Source organism: Mauremys reevesii, linkage group 1 (assembly GCF_016161935.1).
Source record: "Mauremys reevesii isolate NIE-2019 linkage group 1, ASM1616193v1, whole genome shotgun sequence".
In the NCBI taxonomy this organism is placed as follows: domain Eukaryota; kingdom Metazoa; phylum Chordata; order Testudines; family Geoemydidae; genus Mauremys; species Mauremys reevesii.
Window position 1 is genome coordinate 339,700,286 of NC_052623.1, and position 21,386 is coordinate 339,721,671.

General features: G+C 37.9%; 1 protein-coding gene across 7 annotated transcripts in view; it reads right to left on the bottom strand.

The window, feature by feature from the left end:
- Positions 1-21,386, bottom strand: part of CACNA2D1 (calcium voltage-gated channel auxiliary subunit alpha2delta 1) — a 658,833-nt gene that overhangs the window by 74,663 nt on the left and 562,784 nt on the right. For 4 of the 7 annotated variants that reach the window (XM_039518654.1, XM_039518644.1, XM_039518657.1 and 1 more), the window contains exons 14-19: positions 20,923-20,972; positions 17,557-17,646; positions 13,625-13,693; positions 9,520-9,594; positions 8,766-8,840; positions 4,507-4,563 (exon numbers count right to left, since the gene is read on the bottom strand). In XM_039518654.1, coding sequence (XP_039374588.1) covers positions 4,507-4,563; positions 8,766-8,840; positions 9,520-9,594; positions 13,625-13,693; positions 17,557-17,646; positions 20,923-20,972 — 416 coding nt within the window. Of the gene's footprint in view, positions 1-4,506; positions 4,564-8,268; positions 8,347-8,765; positions 8,841-9,519; positions 9,595-13,624; positions 13,694-17,556; positions 17,647-20,922; positions 20,973-21,386 lie in introns of those variants that run through there. The other 3 variants (XM_039518662.1, XM_039518671.1, XM_039518679.1) reach the window with 2 other exon arrangements.

Below are 21,386 nucleotides of genomic sequence, written 5' to 3' on the forward strand. Positions count from 1 at the left end.
CGCCGTGGAAGCGGGCAGCAGCGGGTCCGACTTCCAGGCAGGAGGGTCACGGGGCTCCACACACTGCCCCCGCCTCGAGCACCGGCTCTGCACTCCCATTGGCTGGTTTCTGGCCAATGGGTGCTGAGGGGGAGCGGTGCCTGTGAGTGAGAGCTGCACCAAGCCGCTTTGGCACCTCCGCCTAGGAGCCAGACCTGCTGCTGGCCTCTTCCAGGGTGTGGCGTGGACCACGGTGCTAGGACAGGCAGGAAGCCTGCCTCTGCACCCCGGCTCCGCCGCTGACAGGGAGCCTCCATAGGTAAGTCCGCACCCCAATCTCCTGCCCCAGCCTTGAGCCCCCCCCAAAACACAGAGCCCCCTCCTGTACCCCAAACCCCTCATCCCCGGCCCCACCCTGGAGCCTGCACCCTCAGCCCAGAGCCCTGATCCCCTCCTGCAACCCAATCCCCAGCCCCACTCCTGAGCACCCCCAAACCCAGAGCCCCTCATTCCCACAGCTGTCACCCCTGCACACCAACCCTCTGCCCCAGCCCTGAGCCCCTCCCACACCCCAACCCCCTCGCCCCCAGCTCCGTTGGGTCGCAGGCATCAACAATTTTCTTCAACTGGGTCCCCAGAAAAAAAAAGTTTGAAAACTGCTGCTATATGCTACTTCAATAGCAGTGCATAAGTGTCCATTAAAACAGAAGGTCATTGTGCTTCAGCAGCACTTTGTGAATTTTCCACTGGATTTTTTTTTTTTTTTTTTTTTTTTACAGAGTTGACACAATAAAAGGAATAGCTAAAGCAAGTTGTGTGTGCAGAGTGGGTTCTGGCAGAAAATCAGTCACGCTGCAGCCAATGTGCATCACATATGTGATTCACAGATCACATAGGTGACTTCTTTCTAAGTGAGGCTCAAAATGTTCATTTTGCACCTCATAATCTTTAATGCATTTATCCTCAAGACACCCCTCTGAGGTAGGGAAATACTATTATCCCCATTCCACAGATGGAAACTGAGGCATGGAGCGGTTAAATAACTTGCCCAAAGAGGAAATCTTTGGAAAAAGAGAGAATTAAAACCAGGTCTCCCAAGTCCCAGGCTACTATCCTAGTCACTGGACCATCCTTGATGCACATGTGTGAAGTTAAGTGTGACTGTATATGTTTGCTGGATTAAGGCTCTATGTAGGATTGTTAATGTATCAAGTGGTACAGGGTGGGGGGAAATGTAGCTGAACAAATCACAAGCCCTTAATATCTATAATTTTACAACCATCTGTTTCTAACTATCCCTAGTCCTGGAGTAAAAGATCCCAGCAAAATCCTGGTTACTCAGTAGTTATGTAAGGCACACATGTAGTTTAGGCTTTTAAGAAAAAAGGATTATGGGGCATATTTTTTAAACCCTGCAAACATGATACTATGGACTGATTTAGTACAGAAGAGGAACCAGGTCACCAATGTATTTTGTTTTTATTCGGTGGAAAAGAATTTGCTTTGTATAAATGGGACATTACATATGAAACGGGGATTCGAACTTTCACCAATCAGTGCATCAGTGCATTCCTTGTCATGTAATTAGCTAAGCAAAATTTATTATTGCTTGGTATATGCTAAGCTTCAATTTACTAGGCAGCTAGATCAAAGGGACAGAGGCATCTTCTTCCGGATGCCACAGGATCAACTGTGCTAATTTATTTTGATAATAAGTCTAAACTGTCTTCTTTCAAAGCAATGGTCATATCCTTTTTTATCCTAACAAACAAAAGTTCTCAAGGTGTAGCCCTCACATTTTGGCAGCAGCTAATGGATAGTAGCGGGACAAAAAATTGACTTTCTATGACATTTACATGCCCATTATACAGTATACGAACATTTTACTAAATAGTGCAGGTCTGAATCTCCTCCTCCTGATGCCAGTTTCTCTCCATTGATTTCAATGTAGCTAATCCCAATTTACATTGGTCTGAGTGGAGAATCATGTCCTATACATCTTGTTAGGAAATGTAGTCATCTAAATGATTTTGGAGTACCGGGGGCCAATAGCCCAGCTCTCTGTTATATGAGTGCTGTAGTTCAATGTAATTCACATGGGTATAAAAGATTGTAAGTCAGTTCTTACTATTCTAGAGAAACAAAAGTGCAAATGATTGGCTGGATTGCATTTTCATTTTTTCAGTAAGAAAGAGTTATTCTCTTGAAGAGAAGCAGAAGGAATTTTATATTTGAAATGAAAGTATACGTTGGACAGGTTTGCACAAAGGACTCTAGGTTAAGTACAGACAATTAACCACTAAATGTGTATTTATAATTGCACAGGAATCGTATGCTCTTGTTCATCTAGAACATATACAACTAATCAACTTTAATGCAACATCAATAAAACACATATCACAATTCATTACAAGTTTCTCTTTTGCTATTCACCAACTTTTTTCCAACAAAATCACACAAAACAACAAATAGCAAAAGGCTAAAATGTAAAAGCAAATAAAAAATATTTCCTTACATGCAATGGATAATGAATAGCACGATCAAACCCAAACAGCATGCATGAAGGCATTGCCATGGCAGAAGTGGCATTGCGAAGTTTGTATCCCATTCCAATACACAAAGGGACAGAGAAGAGAAGAAAATAAATCACATCACATCACATCAAATTAACGTAAACTATTTCTCTCAAATGATAACCTGGGCTAGTCTTAGTTAAGGAGTCCCTTAGGTTAGATGACTGCTTTAAAACACAAACAGTGAAATTCATGCAACAAAAATATGCATTAAATGCATCTTGCTGTTTGGTTTAGGGTCTCGAAGTACTTGACTCATTTGTACTTTATCTATCCCAGCATCCTTATGAAGTACATATTATCCACATCTTACAGATGAGGAAACTGAAGTGAGTGAACATGGATGCTGAGACTTGCCAAGGTCACAAAGGAAATCTGTACTAGAGATTGGAATAGAAATATTAACTCCTAGTCCAACAGCTTAACCATAAAACCATATTTTCTCCCACTGGTTTTTTTTTTTCTCCTGAAGAATGTGTTTTATTTTTCAGGTATTTGGGCTCCATAACGTTTCCCTTCCTCTAGGTTGTCATTTGCTTGGTTATTTATTTATTTTTGTGTGTGTGAAGAAGAATCAAACTTTCTATTAAGTTTGTTCTTCTATTTACCCATTCAGACGTGCACACAACCAGACTAAATAAGCACAACTACACTATTACCATACAAGAACACAACTTAACAAAATGAAACAGAAGTACACCATCAGAAGTGAAGCATGCAGGCAAGGTTAGTGCAAATCTACTTTCAGCCTGGGCAACGAAGAGCAAGGATATGTTATTTTTGTGAAAGAAAGAAAGAAAGAAAGAAAGAAAGAAAGAAAGAAAGAACGAACGAACGAACGAACTGGTGCAGCAACATAAAAATAAGTTCATTAAACAGTCATTATTGTGTGCTTTGAAAGGATTTTGGGAGCAGGCGTATACCCTTACATATTCTTAGAATATAGCATCTCTCTTCCTTACTTTGAATTACAAGAGTTTAGGTTTTACCCTGTCTCTGAAAGGGTAAAATCTGAAGATGTGGACTGTCAGATTCTTTTATATACATTAAGCTAACCCATGATCAGGCTAAGTTCGGAATCGTGGTTAAAATCATGGCCCTGTTGAAGTGTATGGGAGTTATGTCACTGACTTGAATGGAGTCAGGATTTCACACTGTTTCAGTGCTAGTCAATTAATCTTTGTCTTCTTTAAATAAGCTGCTAACTTCATATACTAAATTATGTAACACCCTTCGATGGACTCCCATATGAGTAGGATATTAATGTTATATACTGTATTTAATTTTTTGCATTGCTATTTATATAGTTAAACCATTCTTTTTTATATTTCACTGTTTTCAATAAGTGTTTTGTATGCAAGGACATTTATCATAATTCAAATTTCATGACCTGTCACTTATTTTCTTTCCATGTTTAGTGAGATGGCTTCTAACCATAGATGTAGTTATGCTGGTTGATCAAAGAAACCCGCTCTGAGTGACAGATAACATATGCACCACTTTGAGACTTCCACACAGAAAGCTACACAAATCACCAAAATTCCACAAGGATGTTATGATACAGCACACACTGTGCAATAAGACTTGGCAATAATTTCACAAAAACAAAGCAGAATCTTCCACTGGCTTTCAGGTTTATGAAAACAAATCTAGCACAAGTAGTCTATTTTTTCAAACTGCAAATTCATTTCCAAGACTGAAGAATAATGTTTACAGCACAGTTCTAATTAGCAGCTATTAGTAATGCATCATAATTTAAAGGAACATCTTCAGGTACCATCGTCAATATTCATTTAACAAAGAAGGATGCAAGCCTCATGCTTTGGAAGCTGTTTGTCAAAGTAAACAGTTCCCTAGTTAGGTTCCTCCTAATAAGCAGAGCAGAAGCTTTCTAAATCTAATCTGCAACTCTATGCATTTGAACACACTAATGATCACCTCCATCCACAGTTACCTGGACATTGGGTCTCCTTTTTCTCACATTAACTTTTGGTATGCCCACACCAATATGCTGAAGTAACAGAAAAGCAGTAATTTATACCTTCACACCATTAACACACAGTTAATTATTTATGGTCTATACTCTACCCTCAAGATCTACTCTTCTCCAATGGGTATTTTCCTGGAATCACCAGACTAAGCTCATTTTGACAAAGTAGTTTCAGAGTTCTGAGTTCTCTGTTAGCAGCACATGTTTCAAGCTGCGCAAACAAACAACAAACAACGGTAAAGCAGGTGAATTAAATTAACAGAGAGCTCTACATCTACATAACCAACACATTTGGCCACAATTTTAATAGATCACAGAAAAACACATTTCTTCTCACTCATCACAACATTTGCTCCTAAAACAAACCACCTCCCTTTTGTTTTTCTTTTAAAAACAAATCCAACATAAATATAGTATGAAGTGCATAAAGTACATAGGACCTTATTCAAAGCCTACTGAAGTCAATGAAAGTCTTATTCATAGAAGGGCTTGGAGCAGGACCTTAATGAACAGTAGGGGAAAGAACGATGATACCAATAGTAGAGCCAGGGGTTCATCCATTATCTATTTCAGAATTTGTATCCTATTAAGACTGAACATGTTGAGAGAAGTTTATTCCAGTATAACTCCACTGACTTCCCTGATTGGATCTATCCCTTGGGATAACTCATTCTGGCTCAAAACAATTCATCTCTCTCTCTCTCTATATATATATATATATACACACATATATAGATATATAATTGACAAAGTGTAAGTTAATATTTATTAATTGATCATCACTGATTTAAAAGCTAATGTAAATGAGATTAGAATTGAACTTGTATTTTGTTAAAAATATGATTTTGTAGACTGTGTAACATAAATGATGGTGTTTTCTCAAGAAAGTCAGAATAACAACCCTTACAAGTTCATAGTAAATGGTGGGGTTTTTGATTAGTGAGTTGGTTACTGTAAGGCAGTATTCCAAAACGTTAATTATGTTGAACCAGTTTTGATTTTCAGGTTACAGATTTTAGGAAGGAAAGCAAAAGACATTCAGAAGAAGGAATTAATGACACTCCAGCACACCCTCACCTCTTCAAAGGTAAATGCGTAGGTATGTTTTGGTATACATCTATTGAACAATTTCTGGCAAAGAGGGTTAAGATGTTGTTCGTTAGTATATTAAGTGCAATCACAAAATTCAACTAAAAATTAATATAGTGTGTTAAGAGACGATCAGGCATTGTATACCTATCTGTCTTTGTAGTGTACCTTAGTTTGAGAAGATAGTTACTGTATCAGTCTGAAGTGCATGCACCACCCCAAACAAACTGGCAGTAATAAAGTCTAGTCCGTACAGCTGTTAATAATAATAATACACAAATGAAAGCATGCTTAATACTCAGTTTGCACATTCTGCAGAGGACATAAAACACAATATATCATTTATGAAATAACGAATTGTTAAGAACATTCTGAAACAGCCATTGGAGAAGTACTTGGGGGACATCTCTACTCATTTTCACTGGACTTCAGAACCCCCTTTAATTAAAAAAAAATCCATACTACTACTATGTGGTACTGAAGTACATTTTGAAAATAAATCCATATTTGAAAATAAATTAGGGTTTCCAAGAAAACCAATCTTAAAGTCATGAGATTAAGTGAGTTTTGGTGAATATGATATTATTTAAAAAGGCAGTTCAAGAAATTACTCTTAAAGTGCTGGAATGGTAATAAAATTTTTGGCTATAGAATACATCATGGTTCTTTGCTTTTTATACTTTTTAATTCCCTTCTTAAGAACATTTATCAGGATGCATGTATAACAGAGCCTAAACTCATAGGGAAAACCTGGAAGCCTGCACCCTAGCAAACAAATGATCTAATCCTGCAGGGTGCTGGCAGACATCAATGGAAGATGACATGAGTGCTCAGCACCTAGCAAGATTGGCCCCCAAATAATAGTAATGCATTGAATCATTTTGTTTGTCTCTTTAACAACGGGCTCATATCAGTTGCATAAAAGGCAACATACAACAATAGACACTTGCCCCAACCATTTTGTTCTTAGGAGACCTCTAATAACCTTTAATGAAAACAAAATCACCCAGTAATGGAGCAATTTATATATGTCATCAGTGTAATTACTATTTCTCTGAAAACTATTCAACATATTAATTCATCAAGTGAAAGCTGACTAAGGGAGTCCTTTACACTTCATCAAAAGCCTAATGCACTTATCCATTAAACTGAAGTGCATGCAAATTATTAAACCAATAATCCAACTTTTCCTTTTCTTTCCTTTTAAAGAGGAACTTTTATACTAATTCCAGTTTGAAAATGAAGAAAACACAGACAAAAAGCAATAGTTTTATAAATCCATTTTATTTTATCAGACATTATTTCTATTTCTTCCCCTTGTTTATCATTAGAGATTATTATGTTTAAATTATACTTTTTCCTTCCAAAATCAGTTTCCCTTTCTGTTAGACCTAGTAAGTACTTCAAAATGTTCTGTTTATTCCATCACACATAAATTTCTCAGATGACCAATTTAGAGTGATAACTATCCTGCAGGATAAAATGCACCACAGATAAGGTCATCACCAATCCTTGGTTCCCCCTGGGGTAAGTAAAAAAGCTGGAAAAGTTTAAAGGGCTCTAAAAGCCATGGCTCTATCTGCAGTAGGATTCCACTGGTGCAGGAACTGAGGAAGACAGCTATAAGGAGGACTTCCAAGGATGATCTTGCAAGTCTTGCCATAGATGACATCACAAGGAGGGGTATATTGAGGGAAAGGCTGCAGAGATTACAGACAGTCCTATAGCCTGTGGGCAGCTGGGGATAGCTCCTCAGGGCTAAGTTATGCAGTGAACTCAGGAGCAGTCCAGGATGAGAAGGCCATAAAGGTGGACTAGAATCACTTTAGCTCCCACTTCCCCCCTGCATGGAGTGTTCTGCATTTGCAGAATCTCACCCATATATTTAAACATAAATTGTCCTAATAATGTTAATAGCAAGTTTAATATTAATAGCTGAAAAATCTAAAATCTAATTTGTTTTTCACTATTTATCCTGGTTGATTTTCCCCCTTTTCCTTTCACACATTTCTGGTCTGGTCATTTTTACATTTATTTCTTTAGTTTCTATTTAATTTGACTTGCAATTTCTTGCGCACTGTACAATGCTGCAGTGTGTGTGTTGCGACACTGTGGGAGGAATGTTTATTGAAAAATGTTTCAATAGGAATACAATACAATACAATAATAGAAAGTAATACAAAACTCATTGAAATATTTCTATTGGATTAGGCCACCTGACAAGGTCTCTTAAAAGAGACGAGAAGATGGACTAAGATGGGGCAAAACCGTGTTAAAACACAAATTATTAGACACTATATAATTTTACTAATGTGAAAAGTCCAATTAAAGTCTATGAGGCTACTTACATGAGTAAAGCTATATAGTGCATAAATATTTGCAGGATCAAGATCATAATTAGCAGAGATGAGCACAAACCAAAACCTTTGATCTGAACATCTCCAAACTTTGAGAAAGTTTACATCCTGGATTAGATCTAGAGTTAAATCTAAATTCCACATAGCTGACTATCTCTCTATAGTGGGCCAAACCAAACCCTAGCAATCAATAATCTTTGGACAAATTCTCAATCAGACCTCAATTCTAGTAATTAGGAAATATGCAAGGAAAAATATGAAAAAAGCAAACATAACGGTATTGCTGTTTGTCTTTAATTTTTATGTTTGAAAGTTCTTCTCAGTATGAAAGTTCTTCTTTAAACTAAATCTATGGTAGCTACAAAGAATAAAAGAAAAGAAAAGAAACATTTTCAGAAATAAACTCTTAAGGGTTCTATTCCTGAGGTCACCTTGTAACAATCCTTCCCCACCCCCCCAAAAGAAGATACACTTCAGAATCAACTTTGGTGCTGTTATCACAAGCTATTAATATTATTATATTATTAAAGTAACAAATTATATGCTTGACAATAATGGGGTAAGAGTGGAAAGTTTGATTTTCATTTTTCATCAAGGTTCAAATCCTAGTAAAATCAGAGGGGGGGTCTATTGACAAAAGTGGGTTTTGGATCAAACCCCAAATCGGGATATTCACCATTGCTGTATACCACCTTTATCAGCACTTACAGTATGCTTCTCTTATGTCTGATAATAATTCCAGAGCAACAGTGATATAAAATAGAAGATTTTTCATACCTTTGGTTTAAGATCTGGATGAAGCAAAACATAACCATTAGGGTCAATTGCAAAATAGTAACCATTTGGGCACAACTGAAAGGAAAAAGAAATGATGTGCACTGTTATTAGGCTTAGTCTAATGAAGAAGATTTAGTTATGGCTTTTTAATAATATTCAGAATGTGGAAAATATACAGCTTAAGGCAAAGCTGAAGTACGTGTGTGTGGGGGGGGGATATCAGTCTTACCAGTTTAAAAAAAAAATTTCTATGGTTTTTGTTTTCAATGATGACAAAAATGTTATTAGAAATTAACTACTAAAATATCTTGCTCTACACATGGGATATAAATTATACCTGCTAGCATACAAAGTAATATGTGAGGTGAAGGAAAGGTCACTAACTTCATAATGAAGGTACACTGTGTACAGTGTAATAAAAATACTACATAGACCAAACATCTGGATGACAGCACTCTCTGTGGTCTCCCCAGGGGATTTAAGATCTGCTACTTTCAATACCAGTAGAAGACAGGTGTATTGTGCAAGTAAGCTGCATCCTGATGACCATTTTGTGGAGCAGCACTGATACTAGCTACAGAGAAAGTAACCACTCTCTAAAGTGATCAGAGGAAAGGAGAGCATAAGTTATAGGAGATCTGGTGATCTTCCGACTCCGATCTAGCCCACAGTTAGATGGTCTGTGAAAGTGTGTAAAAAGAGTTCATTCATAAAATAGGGAAACAGCTAATACCAACAGAAGAGGGCAACTTACTGTAAACCGTGGTGTCAGTTTTTTTATGTCCTCCAAAGAGACATCAACTCCCATAACTCCAAGAATCAGCTGGTTCTGGGGTAAGATTATAAAAAGTTAGTGGCAGTTTTAACATGTTGACAATACACATGCAAACATGTAGCAGCTCAATCTTAATTTTGGTTTTATCTTTTTTTGTTTTTCATGACAGGTACTACTTAAAACTTTTTTGGGGTGATACATACCTAGAGAGAGAGTCAGCTGGTCTTTTAATGAAGAGCAGCTTAGTTATGTGAGAGTGGAGATCAACTACTGCACTCATATGAGCTTGATTAACCGACAGGAAGAAAAGAGCAGCTGCATGGATTTTAAGGACCTTATTCCACACCAGCCAATAAATGGAATAATATTAACACCAGCCTCAGAGTAAAATATTCCAGAAGGCTAATAAAAAGGGGGTGTGGAGATTGAAGTGAAAACAGCATGTTCCAATATAAAAAAAAAATACTTTCATGGATAAATGGGTAACAATTTCAAGAAGCAACAGAATAGGAGTATAAAAGGTATGATATATCTCCATTGAAGTCATTAACATAAATATGGCCCACAAAATTATTATGACTTAATAATACCCAATGACTGGAAATTAGCTAATGTAATGCCAATATTTAAAAAGGGCTCTAGAGGTGATTCTGGCAATTACAGACCGGTAAGTCTAATGTTGGTACCCAGCAAATTAGTCAAAACAATAGTTAAGAATAAAATTGTCAGACACATAGAAAAACAAACTGTTGGGCAATAGTCAACATGGTTTCTGTAAAGGGAAATCATGTCTTACTAATCTATTAGAGTTCTTTGAAAGGGTCAACAAACATGTGGACAAGAGGGATTAAATGGACATAGTGTACTTAGATTTCCAGAAAGCCTTTGACAAGGTCCCTCACCAAAGCCTCTTACATAAATTAAGCTGTCGTGGGATAAAAGGGAAGGTCCTTTCATGGACTGAGAACTGGTTAAAAGACAGGGAACAAAGGGTAGGAATTAATGATAAATTCTCAGAATGGAGAGGGGTAACTAGTCCTTGGACCAATCCTATTCAGCTTATTCATAAATGATCTGGAGAAAGGGGTAAATAGTGAGGTGGCAAAGTTTGAAGATGATACTAAACTGCTCAAGATAGTTAAGACCAAAGCAGACTGTGAAGAACTTCAAAAAGATCTCACAAAACTAAGTGATTGGGCAACAAAATAGCAAATGAAATTTAATGTGGATAAATGTAAAGTAATGCACATTGGAAAAAATAACCCCAACTATACATACAATATGATGGGGGCTAATTTAGCTACAACGAGTCAGGAAAAAGATCTTGGAGTCATCGTGGATAGTTCTCTGAAGATGTTCACGCAGTGTGCAGAGGCGGTCAAAAAAACAAACAGGATGTTAGGAATCATTAAAAAGGGGATACAGAATAAGACTGAGAATATATTATTGCCATTATATAAATCAATGGTACACCCACATCTTGAATACTGGGTACAGATGTGGTCTCCTCATCTGAGAAAAGATATAGTGGCACTAGAAAAGGTTCAGAAAAGGGCAACTAAAATGATTAGGGGTTTGGAGAGGGTGCCATATGAGGAAAGATTAAAGAGGCTAGGACTTTTCATCTTGGAAAAGAGGAGACTAAGGGGGGATATGATAGAGGTATATAAAATTATGAGTGATATGGAGAAAGTGGATAAGGAAAAGTTATTTACTTATTCCCATGATACAAGAACTAGGGGTCACCAAATGAAATTAATAGGCACCAGGTTTAAAACAAATAAAAGGAAGTTCTTCTCCACGCAGCACACAGTCAACTTGTGGAACTCCTTACCTGAGGAGGTTGTGAAGGCTAGGACTATAACAGCATTTAAAAGAGAACTGGATAAATTGATGGAGGTTAAGTCCATAAATGGCTATTAGCCAGGATGGGTAAGGAATGGTGTCCCTAGCCTCTGTTTCTCAGAGGGTGGAGATGGATGGCAGGAGAGAGATCACTTGATCACTGCCTGTTAGGTTCACTCCCTCTGGGGCACCTGGCATTGGCCACTGTCGGTAGATAGGATACTGGGCTAGATGGACCTTCGGTCTGACCTGGTATAGCCTTTCTTATGTTCTTAAATGGCATAGTAACAACATATAAAGTCTTTATGAACTTTCTCTCATGTTGTGAACATTTACAATATATACTATTTATTAAATCTTATTTCAAGTTTCCCTTCTTCAAGGAGGGTACAAGTAGAACATGCTCTTTGGCGTGTGGATCACGTATTCCTATGTGTCTGGACAGTATACAGCATAATGGGGTCCCAGTCCTGATGAGGGCTTCTAGCTATTTCAGCCAAGATTTTGAAATCCTGCTTGTGACTTTCCCCTAAAGAGATCTGATTTTCAGAAAACTTCAGGCACAAACTACTAGGAGTCTCATTCTGGATACTCAAAAATTGAGACATGCAAAATCAGTACATACTTTTGACGGTAAGGTAATGATCAATCAAACAACACAACAGCCACTGTATTTAGCATAGTAACACCAAAGCCTGAATGTACTGTGTACCATCTGGAAAAAGGAGTCATGCATCTCCATAATATCATTTCTACCCATTCCAATCCCCATGGATGTCATGGAGGGCACTCCAGGGGTTTGGAATACATATTGGGGAAGGAGGCAGAGACTACCTAGGAAACGTAATAGAGTTTTAATTTCCCCAAAGAACCCCACTGAGTTCAGGAACCTTTACTGAGTGACTAGTACCTTACTTTACAAGCAGACCCAGTGAATTCAATGGGATCAGTTTGAGGTACAGCACTATCCCATGACTAAGAGTATAAGAACTTGACCCTGAATAGGAGAGGTTAAGGAGCTTATCATAAATTAGTTTGAGAAACATTATGGATCTAATATGGATCTTTTTTTTTTCCCTGGGCCTATGTGGTCTCTGATAAATTTAAATCAAAAAGAGTATTTTGGCTAAAATAAGCTTTTGCATACTTCAATCCACAAATGGATAAAAGTAAAATGGAAATGTTTTCTCATTTACAACTCTGAATAAAATGTACATGATGATGTTTAAGTGGCCCAGATTAACGCTGAGGCTATGTCAAATATAGAGAATTTTTACTTTCAACTTCAGAATTTACTCTAGGTCTGATTTAAAAAAAAGACAAAGCAGTGTCATGATGCAGAAAAAAACATACATGGTTTCAACACTATACAGGGACAAATAATAGAATTATGCCTATCTAATAATTAGATGTCAATCTATCTAGCTATCAAATATATGTAAATTAAAATCTAATCTCTCTTTCAATATGTTCATGTTTAAATTAGGTCTCCTACAGTTCTGCTACACACTTCACAAAAATACATATAAAACAGGTCTATGCCCTGAGGAATTTATAGTCTACATAACAGACAAGTAAAGCTATACAAAGGTGAGAGAGGGATATGTGTATGTATACAGACAAGTTTGGATGCTTCATTCTGCAGTGTAAATATGGTTGTTTTGTTCTGTATATAATTTATTACACACAATCTGATGTGTCATCTCTGAGAAAAGCAGGAAGCACTCTATAAAGTAAGACAGAATCATTTTCATCATGTAATGGAAGGGAAAAAACAGATATTCCTCTTCCTCACCCAATTTTGCTGGCAATGCCCGAGAAAACTGACTATTCATTTGAAGTCCAAGCATCATTATAATTATTGCCTATTATCATGAAATTTCATAGCTTCTATGGATTTTATAAATGTCTCTAGGCTTCTCTTTTTGAAAGACCTATGAATTTTCATCACCTATTTCCCATGTAATTATTCATCCCCAAATGCATTCTCATTACCACCAGGTCATGCAGACAGATCAAGTGATATCATATGTTGAAACTCAGAACAAGCAATGTGATTTGCATTTCCTTGTTCCCAGGTGGTTATCAGATAACTCGCTGTGACCATTTGTTTCTAGTTGTACAAAACAGTTATACTATAGACAGCTCTTTATAGAAATATCTATTTCCACAAGGATTGCTACATCAAGTTTTATTAAAGTAACTGAAACTTACTTTTCAGCTTTAAGTAATAGCTTACCTTGTTCCCTTGTTGGTCTACTGTTCGATTAAAGACAGGCAGAGTCCCGGTAATGACAAGGCCCAGTTCCTAGAAAATAATCATAAGGGATGAAAAAAAATCCATAATTAATAACAAATATTAACCAAAAATAAATTAAGACAAAAACAGTGATTACCTTTTTTAAGCCCATGATATAAATCTGGGCTTTCGTTTTGCTAAAAAATCCCAAAAAGCTATTAACTGAATAATTAATTTAAACGGTATTAAAGATCAGTTGTCAAACACTGTATTTAATACATTGTGCAATACTTTTTGAACAAACTATTTGATTAATACTTTTCCAGTTTCCATTGCTCGGTAAAAAATGTGTTAATATATTTACTGGTGTGTGTATAAGAAGGTTCCCCCCCCACACACACACAGGTAATAACTCAATGTTTAAGATGAGTGGTGTTCTACAATTAGAATATAATATCTCAACTCAAGAGAACTGTAGGTTGATGAGACTTAATTGACATCTATACATTAGTTCTCACACATTCTCTAATTAGCAGCAGTTATGAAAAAAACCCCAACTCCTTAAATCAGGGGGGTAGGAAAAAGGAAAGTAACAATTAAGCCAAATCAAAACAGAAACATCAAACAGCAGGTTAAGCTACTTATGGCATCTCCATTGTTTCCTAATGTCATTCCCAAAAGCAATACTTTTAAAAAGGGAGTATGTCTGGAATGATGTACACTAATCGCACTTGGAAAAAACTGCCATATATAACCTTCTGGAAGGTGATAGTGCCAAGAATTTAGCCAGAGCGCTCATTATGTGAAGATATTTTGGTTGTAGCATCCAGGCATGAGCAGACTGTGGGTATATCTGGATGGCCTGAATCTAATCACTGTAATGCAGGCAGATGACTGATGCTAGAGAAGTATCGTCAAGAAAAGTCTTATAATTTAACATAAAGTGCAGAGAGCCATTAATAATCAAAATGCATGGTAACGAGGCACACTAATTTCTATGAAGAGTTTATTATGTAAAAGCCAGTTTTCTAGGGCATAGAGAAGACAAACTATGACAAACTATGACACAGAATAAGAGTAAGAAGGGTATGGAGAGATTATCAGGGGGGAGAGGAAGGTAAGAGAGATCTCTGGAAGAAATGTGTTTTAAAGAGGCATTTCAAGGAGGTGGAAGTGGATATTTAGTGGAGCAGAAAATGGAGCAAAGCAGAGTAGTAAATAATTAAGGGAGCAAAAGGGGAAAGGAATGCGATAGGTACTGAGCAAAACAGGGAGTAGGAGGAAATGAGAGCTGAGGTCAAGGTGGGTAACAGAATATGTAGTGTAACAAGGCTCAGGATAAGGAGCCTGAATAGGATGAGTGATGTGATAATGCTGTGTAGAGATTCAAGAACAAGAGGTGATATGGTCTGAGAAAAAGTAATAGAAAATTATACCCTAACTGTTCCGCAGCTGTGTTCAGCCCAAACCACTCCTCCTCAGATGTGCTCACCCAAAACCCGCTGCCAGTTGTCCTTCCCCCCAGGTGCTCACCCTGATCCATTCTTTACCTGAGCTTACTTTTGGACAGATTAGTGAGGCTGGATAGCGATGTGAGGAGATCAGACAGGAAAATATAAGAATGGTCAAAGGGATAAATGACAAGTAGTTTAGTAGTCTGGATACCTTGGCACTGACTGACAGAGCTAAGCCATATTAAAGAAGGAGAAGTGACAGTGACAGTCTTAGCCGGAGGCTAGATGTGGGGAAAGTAGGAATAGAAATCACACTGCAGGAGTGAGCCCAGGTGAAGGGAAAGACAGTGGAACTGTCAGATAATATGGAGAAGGGAGGTGGTGGAGAAGGATCTGGTGGAAAGATAAGGGGTTCTATTTGGAGACGTTCCATTTACACACACACAACCAAGCAGAAGGAGAAAAGTCAGGGACTGGAGAGGTCAGTTTGGGAATTACCTATATAAAGATAGTGCAGTATATGAAACCTTCAGAGTGGATGAAGTCAAACAGAGAGTATAAACTCTAGAGGGAGGACAGCATGGAACCCAGAACAGTCCCCTGATGGATGTTAAATGATAGGGGTAAGAGGAGACAGAGGTCACTGCCAGGAGCTATATTATGATAAACAGATATAACAAGAGCCCTTATTATTAGAGATGGGCCTGAACTAGACCCCTAAACGTGAACATCCCTAAACACTGGGAGTGGGGTTTCAAAATCTGATCCTGAACCAGATCCAGCTTTCATGAACAGAGACCCTCTGCCATGGGCTGAATTCAGACCCTCCACTAGAACAGGCTCAAACTATTAGAAGGTTTAAGATCTGGGTCTACGTCCTCAACCCAGCATGTCCATACTTTATTCAACTCTGTGGAGATTTTCAGGAGGCGTTAAGGGGATTCCCTAACACATAGTTTTCTGCCATGTTAGATCGGCATCGGATTAGAGGGCAGCACACTTACTTACCAGATCAGCGGGTTTGGAGTTACCAGAGTGGTTAGATGTTTGGCACTTTATTTTCTAAGCACTGAGCCGCAGACACTAGCCTTGATCTGAATTTTGCAACTTGGGTCCATCTCTGCTTAAGTATATTTATACAGAGAATGTTTGCTTGTTTACATACATGGGCAAAGACATTAAGTAAAGGTTTAGAATGAAAACTTTTTGTAACCCACTCAAAACATAAACCAATGTAATGGTTATTTGCAGCTATCCCTGTTCTTTTTGTTTAAGTAACCAGATCTCCTCTGACACCCATGTTACAAATTTAGCTTAGAACAGGATATGTACAGAACATATGAACTTTCCTCATAACATCCTTTATACTTCCAGTAAGTACCTCAACAGCAACCAAGAGAATGTGGTCAATGAACTTCTGGCTATTAAAACTGCAATGACACAACATTGTTTCCTCTATATCACACACTGTTCCATGATGGACTGATAAAAAAATAGATATTTTAAGGAAATGCAGGCAGGAAGAAGTGGATATTGACATGACTCTAGATGACCATGTGAACTTGGATAAATATGTGATTTCAGATGATCATTTTACAGTAATTTCTGCATGATTAAAAGTATGTATAGCAAGTTTATCTACTTCAGAAGTCCTGACTGCTGCTAATAATACTTAGCTTTTCATAGTTTCCTGCGTATGTTTGTTTTAAAAGACCCAAATGATAAGCTAGCAGCTTGGAAAGTGCTGGATTATGCCCTTTTGGTTGTTTCCTCCATCACATACAATAGTCAACTAAACAAGCAGTTGGCTGAGACAGTGGGCAATTGCAATATCCACGTACTTCTGGAGTCCAAATCCTGTTCACGTGCCATGTGAAAATGAGTTGGCTGGTTTTCAGTTTATTTTCCCAATTGTGCATTTTTTTCACAGAACAAGGTCTCCAGACAATTTAGCACAAGTGATGGTCTCTGCTGAGCAGAGGCCCATAACTGGAAAACAATATTTTTCATTTGTTTGTTTTATGGCAGCAGTGAGCTGCATTTAGAGATGTGTGTGTGGGAGGTATTTCTGGAATAAATCACATGTCTATCCATGTCATTATACTAGATGAAAATGATAAAGATAGCAAGGGCAGAAAATGTCCAGTGGTATAATAGTAGTTCAGAAAGATGCTTTATGACAATTCAGAAATGTTACATTTTGGGATGGAGGAGTTTGAGTCTTTTGTAGGTGGTAGACAGAAATGGGAGAGCTCTTCATTTTATAAATGTTTCTTCCATATATACAAAATACTCTGCTTTATCCACAATACAGTTCATAAAAAAAAGTGTTGACTTAAGTTATGCATTTCAACTGAGTACTGTAAGGTTCTTAGGATTTAAAAGCAATGGATATATTAAACTTATAAGCATGTACACTTCAAAATGCTCTATACTAAAAAGATATTTTTCTTTTTATTACATAAATATAGCTCATACCAGTGCATCCAAATACACATTGGTCCACTGGACTTGTTTTGCTTTATCTCCAGCTAAAACCATCGGTCTCCCCAAAACGTCCAAATATTCCTGTCAAAAAGAGCAAGAAGCCCATCAGAGGCAAGACATTATCAAATCAACATACAAAAATAGTGCCAGGAAAAAAACAAAACATATGACAAAAAATAAAGTGAAGTCAGTATAAGGGCATGATTTCAACACCAGTAATATAATAGAAAAAAAAGTATATTCATTGCTCTCTGAAGCTATACATCAAAGCAGATCACACTTGGGTTTGTGCTACATATCACATTAGATTCAACAAGGGGTATTCTGAGTCAGCAGCTCCACTGGAACATATATCTATAAAAATGAATTTTAGGTGTAATAATAATATGACAACAACATTGCAGAACCCTCAAGTGCATGAGGGAACAATGGGGTGTGCTATTTGTTATGATGTATATCATCGGAGAACAATTACCAATAAGCACCTTCTCCAAAGTGACATGTCAGAACAGATTACCACTACTGAAAAAACACGATGCCTCTAAAATTATCAAAAACAGTAACAACGACTGACTTTCTTCTCATTTGAAATCTAACAATGTGAACAATAACAATACAGATGAAGATGACACTCCAGCAGTTTGTGAGGGACAGGCAAAAGGATCCACTTTTGCCTTTTCTCCTAGGCCCTGGAAATTTGCTAACACAGGAAATGGAAGAAAGATATACATGAGCTAGTGAAGGAAAGATATACATTAGCTTCCCTCACTAATGGATGTAGTAGACATTTCAGTGCTTCCTACTGTACTGTGCCGAAAACCAGTTGTTTGTTGTTCGGAGATGCTGCAAACAGAACTCTTTGAGAGAAATCCAATCCACTGTGTCCACTCAGAAACAAATGGGAGATGGTGTATTGGAACTATTTATGATAGATAAATTAGATAGATATACCATATGTAGATCCAGGCCTGCTTTATGTGGGTTCACTATGGAACACTACCAATAATTTTCCTTCCCAGCCTAGTAAGTGACCATTGGGAATGTCTTGTAAGGCACTGTCTACAGTTCAAGCCTGCAGGGCTTCCTGACACAGGAGATTTGGTCTTAGACTTTCTTAGTTAGTTGATGTAAAATGTTGAAGCCTGATTGTAAATATGAAACAGGACCATCTTTTGAGATACCAGGTCTCTGAAGGTCCTCGGTGTATTCAGGGGTGTCTTTATAGCCATATAACTTACGTGCAAATGATCTTCTTGGACAGGCCAAGTGCTTTTAATGTAACTCCCACCCCTCCTTCTGTGAGCTTCCTAATCCTACCTATGTCTAATACAATTTGAAGGAAGGAATTTGCAAATCCTTTCCTAATTACAGACGTTCACTGAACTGCCCCAAGTGAGCATGGCTTGGAGTCCATCCATCATCCAGGAGTAATGTGAAAGTCAGTGTAGCTTGACACCACTGGCATTTCAGGGTCCACTGAAGTTGTGTGGTATATCAACTATAAATACTGTGGGCACCCTCAGACCCAATATCTACAGCATGGTTTTTACTGGTTCCAGCTGGCTCCAGAAAATGTTTCCCATCAATTCTACAATATTCAAAATACAGTCCTGGGATAGAACTTTTCAAGTCTAGCAGGGCACCCATGTATTCCAATAGCTTCTGAAGAAAAAGCTGGGACTCTGGATACTTTATTTTGAACCCTAGTGTCTCCGGTGACCTGATGGTTCCAGGGACTCATGTTTGAATTGCTTCCAATTTTTTGTCTTTGATTAAATAATTGTCCACATAGAAGAAAACATGTACCCCCATTCTGTGTGGTTTTGGGATTATGATTTCTAAGCACTTTGTAAACACATGTAGCATGGATGCAAGCCCAAAAGGCAAGACTCAAAATGGTCCCTTGAATTCTCTGTGTCCAAGGAGCACTCCTGAATGTCTTCATCCATACTTATTCATATATGCTAATGTCAGTACTGGGGAAGCAGGATTAAGGCCTTCCAAAAATGGTCCGATACCCCATGGGACATAATGGCATTAGTGCTGACAACTGCACCAAATGCTCTGGAGGAGTAGAATGTGGACCTCATCTCAAACACAATTGGTGGTCCTGTGGAGCCAAGGATTCAAGGACACCTACTGGTGTCTAGAGTCTGTATAGATGAAATGCAGTAAACATGAATGAATGGTCAGATTGGATGATATTTCCCACTGTCTTCAGGGGTTGAAGAGCTGGTCTGTTGTTGTCTGTTGTTGCTCCTGGAGTCATCAGTAGTCTTGACTGGATGCTGCTAGAAAACCAGGGTGAAATCATCTTCAGATAATTAATTGAGTGTGCTACTTTTGATGCAGGCCTGGTTAGGCTCCTAAGCATAGGTGATGCTGAGTATTGTTTCAAGAAGAGTGGAGCTGAGCACTGGACTAGTTTCCTGAAGTACCAAAAGCATCAAAACTTTGACACTGCAGTGAAACTGACACCAAGACCTCCAGGTGCAGTTTTGTGGTCCATTTTGAAAAGACTGGGCAATGCAGATGGTGCTGAGAGTTTTGACATGTAGGTGGCTCTCAACCCTGAACTGCCTGAGACTGAAGCTTCTTAAGCCTCGAGGGGACTTAGGGAAAGTGTGTGAAGAGGGCAAGAAAGTATTTAGGCACTTTATTCAGGACTTGACTGCTCACAGTAACATCTGTAAGTCAGTCTCCACAATGTTCTGTTAAGGCCATAACTGTCATGTGCCTGTGCCTGCACAGACAGTTTAATTACATTTGTGTCACTTTTTTGTAGCCACTAAGCTGTCTTCTCTCCATAGCTACAACACACAAAAAGGATGGGGGGAGTGGAACAAGACAAATCCCGCACATTTTTCCAACACAAAGTTTGAGAACCAAAAGATCTAAAGCTTTTTAACACCAAAGAAACTGTGGATGTGAGTCAATTGATTGACATGGTTCTAACAACAGACAGAGCCGGTTCATAAGGATTTATGGCTGGAACTGTAAACACTGGGGTTGTAAATACTGGGGTTGAAACATCAGGTTAGCAACTATGTATGTCTTTCTTCCACTGAAGGGTCTTGCTCAGGACACCACCTATTGTAAACATTAGCATTAGAACTTAGAGCTGGCTTTTGCATTCCTTGAGCTGAGATGGGGATCGGATAAGGGCTAAATGTTCTATACTGGTTTATGAGTGGGCACCTTCAAATTTGTTTCATTCTGCAACTATACCTAAAAAAAGATGCATTTCATTTTACTTATAAGGCAAACCAAAAGTAATTCTTGTAAACTGTTTACTGTGACAACAGCATTTCTTTGACTTATGACTGTGCTTGCAGTTTGCAAGCACTATAGACGTACCTGTGTGTTTATTCTTATCGCTCCAATGGAAGGAATTTCATAATAGTACCCTAAAATACATAATGGAAACAATAACATGCTGCTACATTATAATGCCATACTCTTCATCTGAGATCACTTGAAAGAAAAAATTCTATTTCCATATCTCTTTTACTTCCAATAATTATGGAAAGTATCTTAAAAGCATTTGCATGAAAGAACCTCTAAGCCATAATTATTTAATTAGACTTCATAGCAATGAATGGACATGCAAGTTGTGCCATCATCATATGGAGTTTTCATACATTTCCCCCCTGCATTCACAACTATTTTGAAGAACAAACATATTAAAGAGGTACATTAAAAGGCAGCAACAACAATACAATTATACGCTGGATACATGTTTAAATCCAATTAAAATCTAGTTTGCCTTCACAACCAAGTGTTCACAGCATAAAAACACTGCTTATTGTGTGTTAAGAATG